This window comes from Terrapene carolina, unplaced genomic scaffold, assembly GCF_002925995.2.
Source record: "Terrapene carolina triunguis isolate 2854851 unplaced genomic scaffold, T_m_triunguis-2.0 Scaffold58, whole genome shotgun sequence".
Taxonomy (NCBI): domain Eukaryota; kingdom Metazoa; phylum Chordata; order Testudines; family Emydidae; genus Terrapene; species Terrapene triunguis.
In genome coordinates this window covers 42,994,368-43,013,400 of record NW_020664409.1, presented here as the reverse complement: position 1 = coordinate 43,013,400, position 19,033 = coordinate 42,994,368, and the positions used below count along the sequence as shown (strand labels likewise).

At 38.8% G+C, this 19,033-nt stretch overlaps 1 protein-coding gene across 2 annotated transcripts in view; it reads right to left on the bottom strand.

Moving 5' to 3' along the window:
* The window catches only part of SPIDR (scaffold protein involved in DNA repair), a 311,226-nt gene that overhangs the window by 13,669 nt on the left and 278,524 nt on the right, over positions 1-19,033 (bottom strand). For both annotated transcript variants that reach the window (XM_024192845.1, XM_024192846.2), the window contains 5 exons: positions 8,415-8,502; positions 5,727-5,870; positions 5,565-5,624; positions 1,538-1,748; positions 285-437 (listed from right to left, as the gene is read on the bottom strand). In XM_024192845.1, the coding sequence (XP_024048613.1) occupies positions 285-437; positions 1,538-1,748; positions 5,565-5,624; positions 5,727-5,870; positions 8,415-8,502 (656 nt within the window). The remainder of the gene's footprint in view (positions 1-284; positions 438-1,537; positions 1,749-5,564; positions 5,625-5,726; positions 5,871-8,414; positions 8,503-19,033) is intronic.

The following is a 19,033-nucleotide window of genomic DNA, read 5'->3' as shown; positions in this document are numbered from 1 at the left end:
ACGCACGCACGCACACACAGGCATTGAATGGGAACACTGACCATGCAGAGCTCAGATGGGCAACAGTGTGCAGGGGAAAAGACTCTTCCACAGCAACAAGGCAATGAAAACCCAGGAAGAGATATAAACCTGACTGTCCTAATGACACACAGCAACTGCCCCCAAGCCACCCCCTCTTCCCCCCCCCCCTTTTTCTTCAATACACTGTTTTATTCAAGGGACCTAAATGCTTAAAATGAACATAAATAGTTAGCAGCATTCATTTAAAAAAAGGCTGTACCAACCTCTTATGGTACAAATGGAATTGGCCTGTGTTGTAGAATCCAGTTCATCTAGTTTGACAGGGTTAGTCAGCTCACTAAAGTCAGCCTTGGCAGCCGTGTACAAAAGGGGCTTTTGTAACAAGAGAACGGTACGTTCAACACAAATAATCCTACCTGCCAACAAAGACATTTCAATTTATTACAGTAACAAGGAAAAAGGTGACCATGTTGTCATGGCCAATAAAGACAATGCTTTCTGCCCATTACTAACCAGATAGATGGATTATTTCAGGTTTCCTCCACAACAGCATATTTGTTTTTTGAATTAAATACATATAATGCTCTTGGTAAGCTCAGTGCCTTCTGGGCAAAAAGATTTTGCTACGTCAGATTTTTAAAAAAAAGAGAGATTCAAATTCAATTCAAACAGGATTGTAATTTATTCACTGGAAGCATGTGTTTTTTGTCTGTTGTTTAATCATATAAGTTTGTACTTCTCTTAGAGGTGTTTTTATTTGTTTAAATCTGTCCTAAGGCAAGGCACATGCAGTACTTTACTCTCCAAAGTAGGAATTACCCAAACTTTTACTCATCTGCACCTAAATGCCACATCTCATTTGCATAATATGGACCAGATTTCAACTCCTAAATAGATTGTTCAATGGATTTGGTAACAGGACATGGAGCCTTTCATAAGTAGGTCAGTGGCTCAAACCTAGGCTGGATTGATGGTGACTGAAAGTCATGAATATTTGACATCTTATGTGAAATCAATTTGGTGTTCTCAAACTGTATTCCCTGGTGGACAACTATGCACGTCCTAATATTGTCACAACCATTGGCACTAAACTGGCATGCTAACTGGATGCCTTGGAAGAGAGGCCAAAGAATGAATGGGCATAGAAATGGAACAATCTTCCCATAGATGACCGTATGGTCATTGAAGAGCTACATTGAAAAGGCAGTGTGGAGCAGCTTGCAATGCCTCTGGCTGTAGGGAAATAGAGGTGTCAAGTCTCTGGTTGTCATTAACCCTACTCCTTCTAGGGGAAGTAAATTCAGTTAACGTAAAAGAATGAAAAAAAATTACTGAAAACAACAGTTACAAATCCCCCTTCCCAGATACTGGGTCCCAGCTTGCAATGCTTCATTTTGATCTGAGTGTCTTAGAGTCTCAGAAGATTGAATGTCTATAATAAAGATTTGAATGCCCAAGGGCCACAGTTAATTTAGTTTGGCTCCAATTGCCCCAGTACCATGAATAAACACCTTACCATTTCCTCGCAAAGCATCCTTGAAGAAGATAACACAGTGGGACGCATTGGTGAGTGCCTCCATCACTTTCTCATCAAGAACACATGATGAAGCAAAATATACAGGTACAGTCTTTGGAGTTCCACAGTTGTCTTTAGCCCCGTTCTGCAGTGTGAAGTCAGTCACAAATAACCAAAACTCCCTTTGACCCACAGAAACACTACATTTTACCTAGGATTTCAAAAAGAAAGGGCAAAACATTTTCATTTAATTGTAATACAATTTGATTAAACTAATAGCAGAACTGAAGACTAAAACAGCTTCATCTCCTCATAACAAACAAAACTCACTTAGACCATGATGTTTAGAGCTTGGACAGGAAGAGAAGTGAGGGTTAGGACAGGATTAGTTAACATGCGTTAACCCTTTCCCTGACACAGATGCAGATTAACATCTTTTATCTTAATTTAGCTGGTCGACCTGAGTGGGGAGCCTGGGGTTACCTCAACCAGCTAGTGTTATAATACAATTTGCTCCATCCACACTAGATTTTAAAAATATTTAGTTAAAATGTGTTAGATAGCAATGTTTTAAAAATACACCTTTTATACTAGTCTGGACAAGGCCCTATATGGGCTTTGTAGTTAAAAAAAAGTCTCTCACTGACGTTATTCCTGCATAAGCAAATTCAGCAAATATTGTCATCAGACTCTCTCATATGCACCACTCCCTGGGTAACAGCTGCTATAGGTTACAAAATTGGATGTTTTTCTTACTGGTGAACAAATAGCACCTTTCAAAAATTCTGAAAAATACATATAAATATAAATTAAATTATTCATAAAGTGTTCTGAGAGAAACGAGGGAATCAACCCTGACTACATAAGTCTTCTGCCTATTTAGGACAGGGAAAAATATATTCTGGTATTGCTAAAATAACCAACATGAAAACAGATGATGTCACAGCCAAAATACCTACACTTTATGTTCGACTTCATATCTGAAAACATGATTAACAGTAGCTCATTAGTGTTTTAAAACGTTTCACATTACTTTGATGAACAAACTAGACAGATAGATATTAAATTTATTAAAAGATCTACCAAGATCAGCTGCGCTAAAGTTTGGCAATTTGCGTTTTCTTGTGTCTGTTTGCAAAGCTTTTGTAATTCTCTGTGTGTTCCCAATCCACCTTAAATGCTTCAGTGTTTTATTTTATATCTACAATTCATGCAAAGAGAGCACTCAGGAGCAGCTCTATAATGATGAAGTAGTGTGTGTGCATGATAGAGAAAAGAGATTTTTAGATAAATAAACTTATTTTAGATCCAAGTATTCAAGGAAATATAAACATTGTGTCACTTTTTTTCTGAAGGATTTATGATTTTTTAAAAACAATACTTCAGAGCTTAGATAATATGGTGATGGGTGCTACTAGAACATCATGTATACTTTTAATTTTCAAGAATACATTACAATTTTTATTGAATCATATAGGTAGAAGATACTCTGCAAATACCAGAATCTTTATCATCTCAATTATTTACTGGAGTTTAACTCTAACTTCCTTCACCTCACCTCCCGCCCCAAGAGCATGTCTACATTTCTAAAAATAAAGATACATGAACTCTTAAAGCCATATTCATCTATTACAGGTTATGAGGCAACGAGAACCTCAGCTCTTGTTTCCAACAGCAAAGTCAAACCACTGAAAAAAATCAGACCCTTTAAAACTAGCCATTTGTTCATATTAGTAGCTCCCAGAACAAATACACTGATTGGAAATGGTAGTTGGCAGAATTCATAACTCAGATGCAACAATTTATTCTGGTTCCTTAGTATATGTTTTTTATTGTACTTATCCCCAAGTTCCTTCTGTAACAGCTACATGCATCTGATCATCTTCCATATGTGCAGAGTTTTAAAACAGTCTTGAAAGACTGACTTTTACAGCTGTCACATGAGAGTTACCCCAGAGCTTTTAAAAGCTGGTCTTTAGAGGTACACAACAGAAGAGTCAGCCAAAAAGTAAAATAATAATAACAGTAATAATCACAAGTCATTGTAAAATCATCATCTTTGTATGTGTGACAATTTGTTCTGAACAGAAAGGAAACAACAGACAAACAGCAGCAGGATTGAGTTATAAAAAAGGACAACTCCTCAAGCACAGATGGAATATATTTCCTCATTTTCCTTTTATACCACAGTACTTATTCTGAATAATAAATAAATAATAAAAGGCATATTTCCATTCCCCCTTCACCCAAATAAGGCATTGCAGAATACCGATCAAGTGGCTATTTGGACTGAACACTGCTGCTTTTTAAAGTATAATAATATAAATTAACTACAAAATGTACACAATTCATTGAGAGTATTTTCCCAGTTCTGAATAACGAGTCTGAAGAAGACATTAAAGCTGAATCAAGGTCCTCACTTCACATTTTATTGCACAATAATCTTGCGTGTGAAGGACAACTCCTGTTGGCAAAGACTGAAGCAATCAACAAGTTGCTGCACATGACATTTTATTTCTGGAAGGATTAGATGAGTGACACACAAACAACAGGTAAGTTACATCCCGAGAGCAGCTATCCAAAAGTGAAACATTTTTCATTACCTTTGTAGTATAGTTTTCCAATAATTTATGAGTCCTTATCTTGTTAATTTACAGAAGTCTAGTGCATACAGTTAAATAGCAAATGATCACTTACAACAACACCTGGCTTATCAAACATTTTAACAACATGAAAGTATATATATAGGTCTTTCCTGGTAGGCACATGAAAATTCTTCAAAGCAATGTATCCCAGCTTAGTCAATCTCTTTTCTAACTAAGTCACCAGGAACTTCTAGAATAGGATACTGCTACACAATATTGATTCAGATAGAGGCACATCTGAAATCAATGATCTCCTAATCGGCCAACCAGTTACAAACACAATCTACTTTTCTGTGATTAAAACAATTTTTTAGAGGAAAGTTTCTTTTTGTTGTTTGGTTGTTTGTTTGAAAATAGGGCAGGGAGACAAATCTGTGTATCTAATTCCCCTATTGAAGCCCTCAGGATCTCATAATTTCATCTTGCTTTAAAACCCACACAAATGCCCATGCCATTTAGCTTGGGGAAATCATTATTGAGCAATAAAAGGCACTAATTTCTCAGGAGTCAATTATGCTGCTTGCCTAAGTATTAGATTATAACCCATGAGCCCTGGAAGCAAGAGACTTTTGACCTGAAATTGAATTCAGATCTGTGTCATGGTGGTGCGGAGCACTTCCAGCTTCTTAGCTGGTCTTGTTGGATTTAAATCCCTTCAAATTTCCTTATCTCTGTTCATTAGTTTTGTTTGACATTATTTTTCTTGTCAAGAAATCCTCCATCTACTGCATATTCAGTAGTCTGCAGAAAATCAGTATTGCAAAATCCTTTTAACTACTGATACAGAGGGATAAGCATCACTTGGAAAAAAATCCAGAAGTAGAAAATCCAATGTGCATGGCAGACAGATTTATCTAGGAGCTCCTGCTTTTTACTAGTAGATTAGAGAAGCCAAATTCTGCTCTTGGGTGCACCTGGATGGCTCCCCTTGAAGCGAGGGAGAGCTGCCCAGTTGCACACAAGGACAGAATCACTCTCTTTCTATACCCATCATCTGCCAAAGTCTGCTCTCAGATGTACCACTGAATGGGGGCTTCTCAGGTGCATCTGAGGGCAGAATTCAACTGTAAAACAGATTCTCTTTTTGGTTGTCACTGCAGATCCCAACTGGTTTCAATGGAAGCTGCCTGGATATATATAAGTGAAAATTTGTCCCATGATAAACAGCACTTGATTCAGAAGAAATTAGTTTTCTAAACCAAACAGAAGTGAGACCAAGTAGAACAGTTCTTCTTGCTGCCCATTCACAGGGATATCTTACCTACCTTACCTCTTAAAGAGCATCTGAAAAGTAAATGTTTTATCTAAACACAGCAAATATCTGCTTCTTTACACACATTACATTGATTTTAGTACATTTCATTACTAAAAAGTAAAATTACCTGCAGCCTTCGATATATAACTTGTGCCCAAAAGCTACAACGTTGATTAAAATCACCAACCTGCCATACAATTTAAAATGGAAGATTAGTCAAACATGGTATTATAAACCTATTAAATCAGTAGTACAAAATACCTGTTATTGCACTTTAAAAAAAAGTTACCTGAAGAATTTCCTTTAGACTATGTATAGTTGGGGGCAGGTACAAATTGGAAATCTGTCCTTCCTCACCTATATTGACATGTCTTGGATCAGGCTGAGCTGTAAGAATGTAACAGAAGCTGGGAGGAGGAAGGTTAGTTTTAATCTGTTGAAAATAAATAAAAGAAATATGGGACCTAATTAAAAGTATTTCAATATGACCAATAATGATAAGTAATAATACTTAGGACTTACATCACACTTAACATTTTCAAAGTGCTATGCAAACATTTAACTGATACTCACAACACCCCTGGTGAAGTAGGAACCGATGAAAATTTAATGTTTTCATGTCGCAAGTTAAATCAGTTTGTAAGTCATCCTTTTTCCTAATTTGACATTGATCCATAGCTCAAAAATATCACACAGTTTGGCACAATGGACAACCACGATGACAGCTTTGTGACAGGGCAGTTGTGAGAGTTATGAATTCTATGATTTTCATGTTTTCAAACAAATGTGTGACTTCTGAGACTTGGGGATTTTTTTGCATGTGGGTGGGTGACAGTAAACAGCTGAAGCAGCTTTACTGAGAACGCTGAAAGCTGCCAAGTTAAATCCTGGGCAGCACAGAGAGAAAATGGAGAACAGCAGCAATTTAGCAACAACATGAACTTTTCTCTGTGCTAGGACCAGCCCTTATATCCTTAAACAGTTTTGAGATGGAATAACCACACTAGAAATCCGCATTCAAAGAGGCCTCAAACTAGAATAGCTTCTCAGGATGCAGAGTCAGCCCTATCGTTTTATTTTTGTTTATCAGTTTGTAAAATTCTACTCTGGGGATGTTGTTTAGGAGTTAATGAAACACGTTCTATAATAAAGGAAAGCTGGATTAATGAAAACAGCTGTTCAGCCATTAAAAAGAACTTCCACATAAGAAAAAAATGTCAAAACGAAATGTTTCCTTTTGAATATATCAAAAAAGATAGTTTGGTGTATGTATGGCACAAGAGAAGTCTATTCCAGAGACCTCTTCATACAGTAACATTTTATTATTCATATTTTTAATTATATCTAAAAGATTCTGCTTTCTAGGCACATTTATATCAATAAGAAATGTATCAAAATTAAACCACATACTGCCAAAATTGGCAACAATAATAAACTTCATTGTGGCATCTTCAAACATTAGAATCCTAGTTTGTGAAATACACTTGAAGTGTATGGCAATGGAAAGTTTCCTCTCTATTGATTATTTTTAATGATTATAATTATTATTATTAAAGTAAAATAATTTAAAAACAAATGAAAGTTATAACAATATTACACAGCATTTAAGAGTGCTGCTCCATCCATAGATGCTCCCACTGCTGCCTACTTGTTGCAGCACAGACATCAATCAATTTTTTTGAGACTTGTGAAATACCTAGATTGTATGAGGGGTGAATCCAGGACAGACCGGTAGTTTTATTTAGAATTGGTCTTGCTTTTTCAGGTTAAGTCAGAACTTCAATGGTATTATTTTAAAACATCAGGGTTTTAATTTTGTTCTCCAATGTAAATCCCTTAGCAATGTAAAAAGTACACTGTAGCAAAGAGATTCATGGGATTTTTTCTCTAGCGTAACCAACAATAATCACCTTTTTCAATTTCCTTTGTGTTGGTTACTTTCTTCCCCCTGGGTAAGTTTCTTTATTTTTAAATCATGAACACCCAATGTATAAGTCTGTATAGCACCTAGCACAATAGGGCCCTGCCCTGGATGAGAACTGTAGGTTCTAATATTATGCACATAATTAAATAACACCAAACTTTTCTCCAACGTGAGAGTTATACAGGAATACCAGAACAGAATAGGTACCTGATTCTCAATGATTAAAAACACCACCACATCTCAAAATTTTCCCATCAGAGTAATACTCCCAAACAACACACAATAGGCAAAGTTTCTTTTCTGAATACAATGTCAATTAAGGGAAATTTTTACAGATAAAATCCCAGATTTGCAGTGCACATTAGCATCACATTTTAGTTTGAAATTCACAGAAATGCTCACACTATTTTTTATTATACCAAGATTATTTTAGTGCTCAGTTAAACCTCCAGAAGATAATCTTCATGCAGAGTGAGTACCACAGTCAGAATCACTCCAGCATGCAAAGGAAGTTAGAACACCCTGTCCTTGCTGAGTTCTACCATTATATTTTCTGGTTTGCCTTCATAGCATCTGATCTAATTTGTATTTCCTGTAGAAGGAGAGGACTACCAAACTAACGACCAACGGTGTATTCCACCATGATGTGTACAGAGAGTTAACGATGAGGTAGTCACCACCTACAGTGGTGGATGAGCAGTGGCGGATTAGCCACTGGGCCAACGGGGCCTGTCCCCAGGGGCCTCGGCCAATTGAGGGGCCCTGGAAAAATGGGCACCCCCATGAGCTGGGGAGGTGAGGGGGGACTGCAGGCAGAAGGGATGGGGACGAGCCCCTACAAAACTGTAATCCGCCTCTGTGGATGAGATCAAGGTGTTGGTCTAGGGGTTGGGGGTAGGCAGTTAGTCTAGAATGAAGGGAGAAGCACTAGAGCATAGCTGTATGGCTAAAGGGACTGGGAGAATCTGACACCCCAAATAAACATGTGCACACTATACATACAAGAACTTTAATTTTGGATGAAGAAACACTGTTCAGTAAAATACACCTTACCGCTTCACAGTCTTGACTTTGACCAGGAACTTTTAGAGGCACTAATGAAGGCCACAAACTGTCTATCAGACTGAAAAGTCCCAACGCCCTTAGGAAAAAAAATACAACCTGGTTCAAAATGTTTTCAATTGAACATGCTGCATTAAAAAGACATTTAATTTGAATCGTCATATGACTGTGAAAACAAATCTAAGTCATATTTGTTCATCAGATGTTGGGTTTTGTTTGGCCTAATTTAATCCCCATGATCTCTGCTGCAGAGCAAGAGAGAAAAAGAAAGATAATTAATTGCTGAATATCAAAGTTTCATTTAATTCTTTGCCTAGAAAAAGATGCAATATGATTATTGTTAAACACTGACATTGTACAAGACACATCAATCCAGTTCCTTATTCAAGAGTTTTCAATCTACAACATTTGCATTAAGCAGAGTAAAACTCAATTTGCCACTGAACTAAAAATGTTTTACTTTCTTGCTTTTCTCTAACCTCCGAGGTCTACTGGCCATAGAACCTTTCAAGAAAGCCAGGGTAGACGTGATATTCTAATGTAAAAAACAAACAGGATTTTGTTTTTATTTTATTTATTTTTAAAATAACTCTAAGCCTTCATTATACATAATAAAGAAGCACAAATGAGCATAGTCCCACTTTATTTTTCCTTTGCAGATCATCCTTTATCCATTTTTTTAAAACTAAGTACTCTATTGTGCATTTAGAAACCTACATACAAAATGGATAGATACCCTGGATAAGTGGACTGGGGTGAGACAAGTTTAGGGAAAGAGGAATAACAGACTGAGGAGAAATAAGGGTGGATGCAAATAAAAAAAGAAATGAAAATAGTACTTTGCTCTTCTTTAATGTCTTCCATTCAAGGATCTCAAAGTGGATTATCAGCATTCACAAAGCTAATTTTATAGTGCTTTGTACACCTTTGCTATCCCTCCTACTAGGGCCAAACTTTTCAGATAGGAAAACCGTGGAATAGCAAAGTTGAGTACATGTCTCTAGCAGAGCCAGGAGGAGAATCTAAGGGCTTGTCTACACTCAGGAAAGTTAAGACAAATTGCAAATTTATAGAAGTGTAAAGTTAAAGCACATTAGTTACAGGTGCATCAAAGCCCTGTGTGGTCACTCTCATAGATTCATAGATTCTAGGACTGGAAGGGACCTCGAGAGGTCATCGAGTCCAGTCCCCTGCCCGCATGGCAGGACCAAATACTGTCTAGACCATCCCTGATAGACATTTATCTAACCTACTCTTAAATATCTCCAGAGATGGAGATTCCACAACCTCCCTAGGCAATTTATTCCAGTGTTTAACCACCCTGACAGTTAGGAACTTTTTCCTACTGTCCAACCTAAACCTCCCTTGCTGCAGTTTAAGCCCATTGCTTCTTGTTCTATCCTTAGAGGCTAAGGTGAACAAGTTTTCTCCCTCCTCCTTATGACACCCTTTTAGATACCTGAAAACTGCTATCATGTCCCCTTCTCAGTCTTCTCTTTTCCAAACTAAACAAACCCAATTCTTTCAGCCTTCCTTCATAGGTCATGTTCTCAAGACCTTTAATCATTCTTGTTGCTCTTCTCTGGACCCTTTCCAATTTCTCCACATCTTTCTTGAAATGCGGTGCCCAGAACTGGACACAATACTCCAGCTGAGGCCTAACCAGAGCAGAGTAGAGCGGAAGAATGACTTCTCGTGTCTTGCACACAACACACCTGTTAATACATCCCAGAATCATGTTTGCTTTTTTTGCAACAGCATCACACTGTTGACTCATATTTAGCTTGTGGTCCACCATAACCCCTAGATCCCTTTCTGCCGTACTCCTTCCTAGACAGTCTCTTCCCATTCTGTATGTGTGAAACTGATTTTTTCTTCCTAAGTGGAGCACTTTGCATTTGTCTTTGTTAAAATTCATCCTGTTTAACTCAGACCATTTCTCCAATTTGTACAGATCATTTTGAATTATGACCCTGTCCTCCAAAGCAGTTGCAATCCCTCCCAGTTTGGTATCATCCGCAAACTTAATAAGTGTACTTTCTATGCCAATATCTAAGTTGTTAATGAAGATATTGAACAGAGCCGGTCCCAAAACAGACCCCTGCGGAACCCCACTCATTATGCCTTTCCAGCAGGATTGGGAACCATTAATAACAACTCTCTGAGTACGGTTATCCAGCCAGTTATGCACCCACCTTATAGTAGCCCCATCTCAATTGTATTTGCCTAGTTTATCGATAAGAATATCATGCGAGACTGTATCAAATGCCTTACTAAAGTCTAGGTATACCACATCCACAGCTTCTCCCTTATCCACAAGACTCGTTATCCTATCAAAGAAAGCTATCAGATTGGTTTGACATGATTTGTTCTTTACAAATCCATGCTGGCTGTTCCCTATCACCTTACCACCTTCCAAGTGTTTGCAGATGATTTCCTTAATTACTTGCTCCATTATCTTCCCTGGCACAGAAGTTAAACTAACTAGTCTTTTTATAGATGGGCACTATATTTGCCCTTTTCCAGTCTTCTGGAATCTCTCCCATCTCCCATGATTTTCCAAAGATAATAGCTAGAGGCTCAGATATCTCCTCTATTAGCTCCTTGAGTATTCTAGGATGCATTTCATCAGGCCCTGGTGACTTGCAGGCATCTAACTTTTCTAAGTGATTTTTAACTGGTTCTTTTTTTATTTTATCTGCTAAACCTACCCCCTTCCCATTAGCATTCACTATGTTAGGCATTCCTTCAGACTTCTCGGTGAAGACCGAAACAAAGAAGTCATTAAGCATCTCTGCCATTGTATAAGTAAAGTAGCCTTGATGTTTGTGGGAGGCAACGTGGTCTCATGGCTAGTGCAGGAAGCTGCATTTGGGGATTAAGCTGCATTTGGGGATTATACAGGAACCAAGGCAACCTTACTTCTGTATAAGAGACTACACACAGAGGTTTAGTGCATGCATGTGGAGGTCGCAAAGTGAGAATGGAATAGTTAACACAGGCAGTAAACTGTAGAAGCTCAGCTGCACACTTGACCCATGCCCTGTCTCCAACGCCCAAGGGATGATGCTGTCTCCTCCCAGAGGCTGTGTTGGTGCCTCACACAGGTGGTGTGAAGTTTGTTCTTATTACTTACTTTTCACCAGGAAAGGGTAACTGACTTTTCTGTAAGGAAGCATACAATGGGAAGCAGCCTATCTTGCTTGAACTAGAAGCACCTAATTGCACAGTAATTCACACTATTTGTTTACAAATCCATTCAGGGAAACAAAATTACTTAGCAACTGTCTAGCTACTAAATATCTTGGCCCCACACTTTCCTTTGATGTTATTAGTCAGACTAGTAATATGGGGGTTATAATACCAGAGGGATCTGCAAAGGTAGAAATCAAGTTGTGCTTCTCTCTCTACCAGGCTGGAAATTCTGTTTTGGAGCTGCTATTTGTGAATGCTGGGGGAGTATCAGTCAGTGCCCCTTCCAAAGGACCTGCTTCCCCGCCCACATGGAGTCCAGAAGGCATTGTATTTGCATACCTACACTCCAAACAGTCATGGACTTTGCTTCCTAGGCAGTTGGGGAGAAGAGGATGGAAACCACACAGGGACTATATCCTCATCTTTGGAAAATGCTTTCCCCTCACAATGAGTGAAATTAACCCTGCACAACAAGCTAGTACAAGGCCTATGCAACCCTCATGTCCCACTTGAGCCTAAATTTCAAGGATTGAGTGGTGCATAGGCTGTGTGTATGCAGGTTAGGGTGACCAGATGTCCCGATTTTATAGGGACAATCCCGATATTTGGGGATTTTTCTTATATAGGCTATTACCCCCCACTCTCTGTCCTGATTTTTCACACTTGCTATCTGGTCACCCTAATGCAGGCCCTCTGAAAAAGGTTGTATTTCACCCAACATTGGTAGCACTCGCTATGGAACCAAGCCAAAGTGTGCAACTCCAGCTGGCTCTGTGCTACAGTGAAAGGTCTGGGTTGACCCACAGTGAGTAAGGAATTTATCTCACTGTATAATAAGAAAGGAGAACTCCCTGCAAGTTTGCTCTGTGTTTGTGCATGGTCGTGGAAGGGGGAATAATGGCAATATTTTTTGAACATTTTTGTGACAAAGAAACATGGACAAAATAAAAAGAAGCAACAGTTACAAGGAAAAAAACATCATCTTTTAAATAATGTTGTTCTTACTTAAAAGACAAGGAATCTAATATATTACTTTGTATTCTTATTCTTCCTACAAAACAAAGGGTTGAATCCCTTTTGTAAATTAAAAACAAACAAAACCCCTCAACTAATGGAGTCATGACCAGCATCTCCATAACAAACTAAAATATACGTGTGGAAAAAATCCTTCCATCCCACGCTGAATGCGGAAATATGTTGTCTATCGATAACCAAAATGTACAAGGATGCAGGGAATAGTGGTCTTATGACATAGGACCCCTCTCCATGTCAAGTGCTCTCCCCTTCTCTTGCCCTGAATCTTTCCAGCTCTGCTCACACCCCATACCAATAGGAACTGTTCAGGTTTGTTTTTACATCCATTATACTTGAAAATAATTATTTACAACTTTACTCTGAAAAGTTGAACATGCTGCCTCTTTTTCTGTAGATCCATAAACTCAAACTGTCCTGTCTGAATCCTCAGTTCTGGTTGAGGTTTTAATAATCCATATTATTAAACAAGTTGAACACATGGTTGACAGAATGAAAAAACAACAAAACAAACAAAACCACCACCTTCTGCATGTGCAGAAGTAACTCATGACCTATTTAATAAATCATCTTAAACCACTGAATGGAACAATTACTAGAAGATAGATGCTGATATGAACAAAAACAGAGACAAGTAGCTGCCACCCCCACCCCCTGGAGTAAAGAATGTGCTGCCCTGCTCTGAGGCTTTCATTTATACGCCTAACCACCTCCCTCCCCAGTTTCACATTTCAGCAGTGTGATCAGGAAACACAAACCACCTTCTGTTTCTTACCTTTTGTCTTTTAGTGTGTATGTGTGTTTGATTTTTGATAAAGAAAGTAGATATTATTAACATCTGTTTAACAGATGGGTGAGCTGAGACTGACTTTGTTGACACCACAGACATTTTTGATAAATTTCCCAACATTGCGAACACCAGCAACATTAGAAGCTCTAATATAGACAGGTGTTTAGCTGCAGACAACCTTCTGGCACCATGTCACTTAACCCTGCCGGGAGAAAGTTTAACTGATGCACTCGAAGCAGTTGACTATGTTTCTAGATTAGGTCTATATTAGTTTTTCTGCAGCAAAATGCAATTTATAAATATTTTACTTAAAAATCATTACGCAGCAAATTCAGGAGAAAATGAGAAAGGATAAAGACCAAGACAGACAAAAGAAGAAAAGGACAAAGAAGAAAGAAGGGAGAGAATGGGTCTATGGATTAGTAAAATGTAAGAAGCTAGGTAATGTAGTATAATGGTTGCAGAAGGGGTCAGGAAGCAGGAATTCTGGGTTCCATCCAAGGTCTGCCATAGGCTTGCCATGTGGATTTGAGCAAGTTACTTAAACCTCTTTATTTCTCAATCAACTCCACTGTAATGGGCATAATACAGACCTACATCACAGTGGTGTTGAAATTAATACCTTTAGAGTGTTTCAGCATCCCCAGATGAACGGTGCAATAGAACTACATGTCCTACATGATCACAGCTAGAATTGGAAAAGAAAGTCATATATGAAGAGAATATTCTTCTTTCATTTCCAGCTAGAGAACTGCACATCTTGTGAGAAAACCTGATCTAATGAGATTTCCAGCCCTGTCTACAGGCCAAAGACATTAGGATATTTACTCAAATTGAATCTTCAATCTTTTGGCTACTAGACAACACAGTAGCGAATATCTGGCATACACACCATATTTCTTTTGGCCACCCTGTCAGTTTTCCAGGGAAAAGACCATCCGTATCTTAGAACACATATTACTTCAAACATGTTCAGTGGAGTACACTTAATGAAACAGAATATGGTGCCTGGATTTGGCAGCATCAGGGATACTGGAGAAGTGCAGCATAGAACATCTAAAGTCGTGGCTGCTGGAAAGTGCAGAGATTACACAATTCCTTGTAGGAACTGGCATCAGTACCACTCCCCGTCCATGGGGCCTGCTGAGCTTCTTCATCTAGTTGCTCAGTAGGCTAATTATTGCTTAACTGAGCCTCTTGTAACAAGTAAAAGTCTTATTTCCGGCAATATAGACATACAGGCCCTGCAACCACCAGCCTACACTAGAGAGAAGCCAAACTGCTCTTAGAAAGCAATGGTCTTCCACTGTCTTTGAAACTTTCTGCAACTACAAAACAAAAAAATCTCGCTTCAATATTATAAAAATCGCAAGAAAATAATTTACTTCACCTCTTTGACCCCCCCACTTTAGTCTAAAAATATTACAGAAAGAGACATTTTTAAGAAACAGGTGTTTTGGGGTTTTTTTTGCTTGCATCAGGCAAATATTACAACACACACAAAGAATATTAAAGGGGTGGAGGGGAAGCAATTACTTACCTTCCATGAAAGATTTCAATTTGTTCAACACTAAAAACAAATTCGTTCCCACCCCCCCCCCACATAAATCTGAACAATCAAAAGACAAGGCAAGCCAAATGTAAATCTGTAATTGCCGGCCAGCACTGCTTCCTCAACTTCCCCTGTTACGCACAGTCATTGCAGAATGTATGATATGAAACAATATACACTCAGACTTCAGCGCTACATGTACCTATGGGAGCCTGGGGGGAGGGGAGAGTCAAAACTTGGAACCAATAACTCAGTATTTCAGTCAAATTGTACTTTTTCCCATTTTTGTTAACTTTAGCTAGTATAATTACATTCTTTATGGGACATTAGAAAGTACATATACTGCATGGAATAATCTGGATAGTGCTACCAAAAACCAAAATCCATATCACATCACAGAGACTGAAATGCTTTCTTATACAATACAAGGCCATTTTGTACTCTCAGATATACATATAGGTGGTGGTGATAGATAATAAATATATCCTCACCAGTTTTATGGGCCACTGAAAACCTAAGCAATAATCAAAGTTTGTTAAAGGAAAAAGAATACATCCAATTAGAAAATAAATTAGTTTTGAATATCTATGCAGTTATTAAAAACAATAAAGAATAAAAGTATCTTAAAACATTAAATTATTTAAGTTATGCTTTAAACTGAGGCACTCAACTTATAAACACAGCAATTACTAAATGGTTTCAAGGACCTCAAAACCCCAGGGAAGTGGGTGGTTCCTTTAGATGGCACTCTTTTGGAGGAGGGAAAACCAAAAGGAAGGAAATTACTACTTCCTTGCTCTGTGGCCATTACATGTTTCCTGTTACCATCCAGCAGTTGAAGAACCCTCTTTTATGGCAGTTAGCAGTCATCTATGTTGTCCTGCATAACCAACCATGTCTTTATAGAAAGCCAGCATATGAAACAGACTATAAGAGAAAGTAAATCACAGAGCTAACGGTTGGAAGAAAAGGTAAGGGAGAGAGACACACTGGATTTCATCAGGAGGGGCTAGGTGATGTACTGACTAATACTAACACTTGTAGCTAATTTACATAAAAATTAAGATATGTGTAATAAGACCTCATGCAATAGGTGCCAACTACCCACGGGAAAAAAATAGTGGGTGCTCAGCACCCATGGACAGGCTTGCGGATCAGCTCCTCCCCCTCTCTCCCAGTCCCTCCCGCCCACCGGTGGGCCCCACCCATCAGCTCCTTCCCCCCCCCAGCACCTTCTGCCAGTCGTGATCAGCTGTTCAGAGGTGTGCAGGAGGTGCTGGGGGGAGGAGGAGGGGGAGGAGCAGGGGCAGGAAGAGATGCGGGAAGGAGGCGGAAAGGGGCGGGAAGAGGTGGGGTCTTGGAGAAGGGGTGAAGTGAGGGTGGGACTTGGGGCAGAGCAGGGGGGGTTCGAGCATCCCCCGGGAACTCAGCCCTCTGCCTCATGCAGAACATAAACTGCTCATCACAGAGGTCAGGCATCATCAAAGAAATTGTATTTCTATAGTATTTCCCATCAGAGGCGCTCATAATGATTTAGAAATACAGTTCTGCCAAAACTTTTTTAGCTGAAAAATGGAAATTCGGGTTAACTGAAACATTTTCTGAATTTGTGTTGCATTCACCAAACTGTTTCAGTAATAAATAAATAAAAATCTAAATGTTTTGTTTTGACATTTTCAAAATAAAACATTTAGATTTTTTGATTCAAAACAAAAAGTTGTTTAATTTTATTTAAAAATAAAAAATGTTTATAAGACCTCAAAAACTAAACCAAACACGATTTTAGGTCAAATGTTTTGTTTGACCCTAAATTATTTTTCCCCTCCCTTTCTGGCTCACTGAAAATTTAGATTTTTTGTTCCGGGTCAACCCAAAAAGATTTTTTCCCTCAAAACAGCCAGTGAACAACAAAACCAGTTATTTGCACAGCTCTATTTAGAAACACTGGGTAAAATCCCATTAAGTTCAGTGGAGCCAGGATTTCACCCATCAGTGAGGTAAACTTTACAACAACTTTGGAACATAGGAATTGTCATAACAGACTACGGGACCAGCTAGTTCAGCATCCAGCCTTTGACACAGACACAAGGACTAGATGTTTCAGAGGAAGATGCAAGAAAACCCTGGAGTGAACAATTATGGAACAAACTGCCATAAGAAACGTTTCTTCCCAAACCCCATCAATTAATGTAACTGGGGAGGTCTGCATTATCTATAGAAATGTCTAATCCTTTTTTGAATCGTGCTAAGCTTTTAGCATCAATTATATCTTTTAAAGCAAGTTTCCAGGCTCGGTAGGGATCATGTTAAAGTATTTCTTTTTACCACTTTAAAATTTGCCTTTGCTTTTATATTCTGAGAAAGAATAACTAGAAGAAATGGTTACTCATCCTGTTTAGTCACTGTGGTACTTCGACATGTGTTCTCCTAGGGGTGCTGCACACTACTTACACTTTTGTCCCCCTGCGCCTTTGATTGGAGAGTTCTCATAGCAATGTGCGTGCGGCCCGCATATGTATATTACTCAGTCTCATGCTCCCTGACATTGTTATATAGCACTACGCAGGCGAACCAGTCTCAGTTCCTTCTCTACTGTGAAGCTCTATAGCAAAGAACGCTGAAGCAGAGAAGGAAGGCGGGTAGTGGAGCACCAATAGGGGGACATATCTCAAAGAACCACAGTTCCTGAACAGAGTGAGTAACCATTTCTTCTTCTTCAAGTAGTGTCCCTACACTAGGTGACTATGGAGCAGTTCCCTCTAAGCAAGAGGGTGCTTCAGAATTGAGTCCAATACCAAGAAAGCATAGTCAAGCTGAATGCAGCATCAAAAGCACAGTCAAGAGTTACTGCGTGATGCTTAGCAAAGGTATGTATAGAGACAAGTCACAGCTCTACATATTTCAATGATGGGAACATTTTTGAGAAAGGCTTTAGAGCTAGAAATAGACCTTGTAGAGTGAATTTGTATGTGCAAAGGTGCTTGGGTATTGCAAAATTGATAGCAAGAACTAATGCAATCGGATATCAATTTGAAAAGTGTTTCTTTAGAGACTGCAGATCTTTTTGTCTGCAAATCGAGACAAATAATTTGGGAGTCCATCTGAAAGGTCTAGTCTTGTCAAGATAGACAGCCAGGGCTCTCCTGACATCAAGCATGTACAACAGTGCCTCTTCTTTGCCTAGGTGAGGTTTAGGATAGAAGATCAGAAGGTGAATGGGTTGGTTAACATGGAACTCGGAAGATATTTCTGGTAAAAACTTGGGATGTGGTTATAATGTGATCTTGTCCTTGAAAAATATTGTGAAAAGGGGGTATGCCATAAGGGCCCCTATTTTCCCAACTCATCGAACCAAAGGGATGACTATTAGAAATGTTGTTTTAATTGATAAATGGAAGAGTGAACAGGTAGTCATTGGTTTAAATGGTGATCTTGAAAGGTATTTAAGGACCATACTGAGGTCCCAAACTGGAGTAGGACTCCTGGTTGGCAGAAAGAGATTTCCAAGCCCCTTGAGGAACCTCATTGTCATTCGGTGGGCAAATCTGGAATAACCTTTGATTGGAGAATGGAAAGCCAAGATAGCTGCCAGGAGGACTCTAATGGAGCTCACTGACAGGCTCCTATTTTTTAGTTCTAGGGTATAGGTCAGTATACCTGACACCAATGAGGTTGTTGGTTTAATGTGTTTGAAGTCACACCAGCAGGCAAATCTTGTCCAATTTTGTAAGTAAATGTAGCATGCAGACTGTTTTCTGCTGTGTAATAGCACTCTCTTTACTTCCTCTGAGCAGGTTGTTTCTAATCCCATGGACCATCTACCAGCCATGCTTTGAGATGAAGAAGTCCAAAATTGGGGTGAAAGATCTTCCCGCCTTCCTGGGAAATGAGATTAGGAGTGGCCTGGAGAGTGATTGGTGAGTAAATGGCTAGCTTTATCAGGTAAGGAAACTACGTTTGTCTGGGCCAGATCAGAGCTATTAGAATAACTCTGGATTTGTCCTTTTTTATTTTGAGTAGAAGTTTGGATATTAGAGGAGT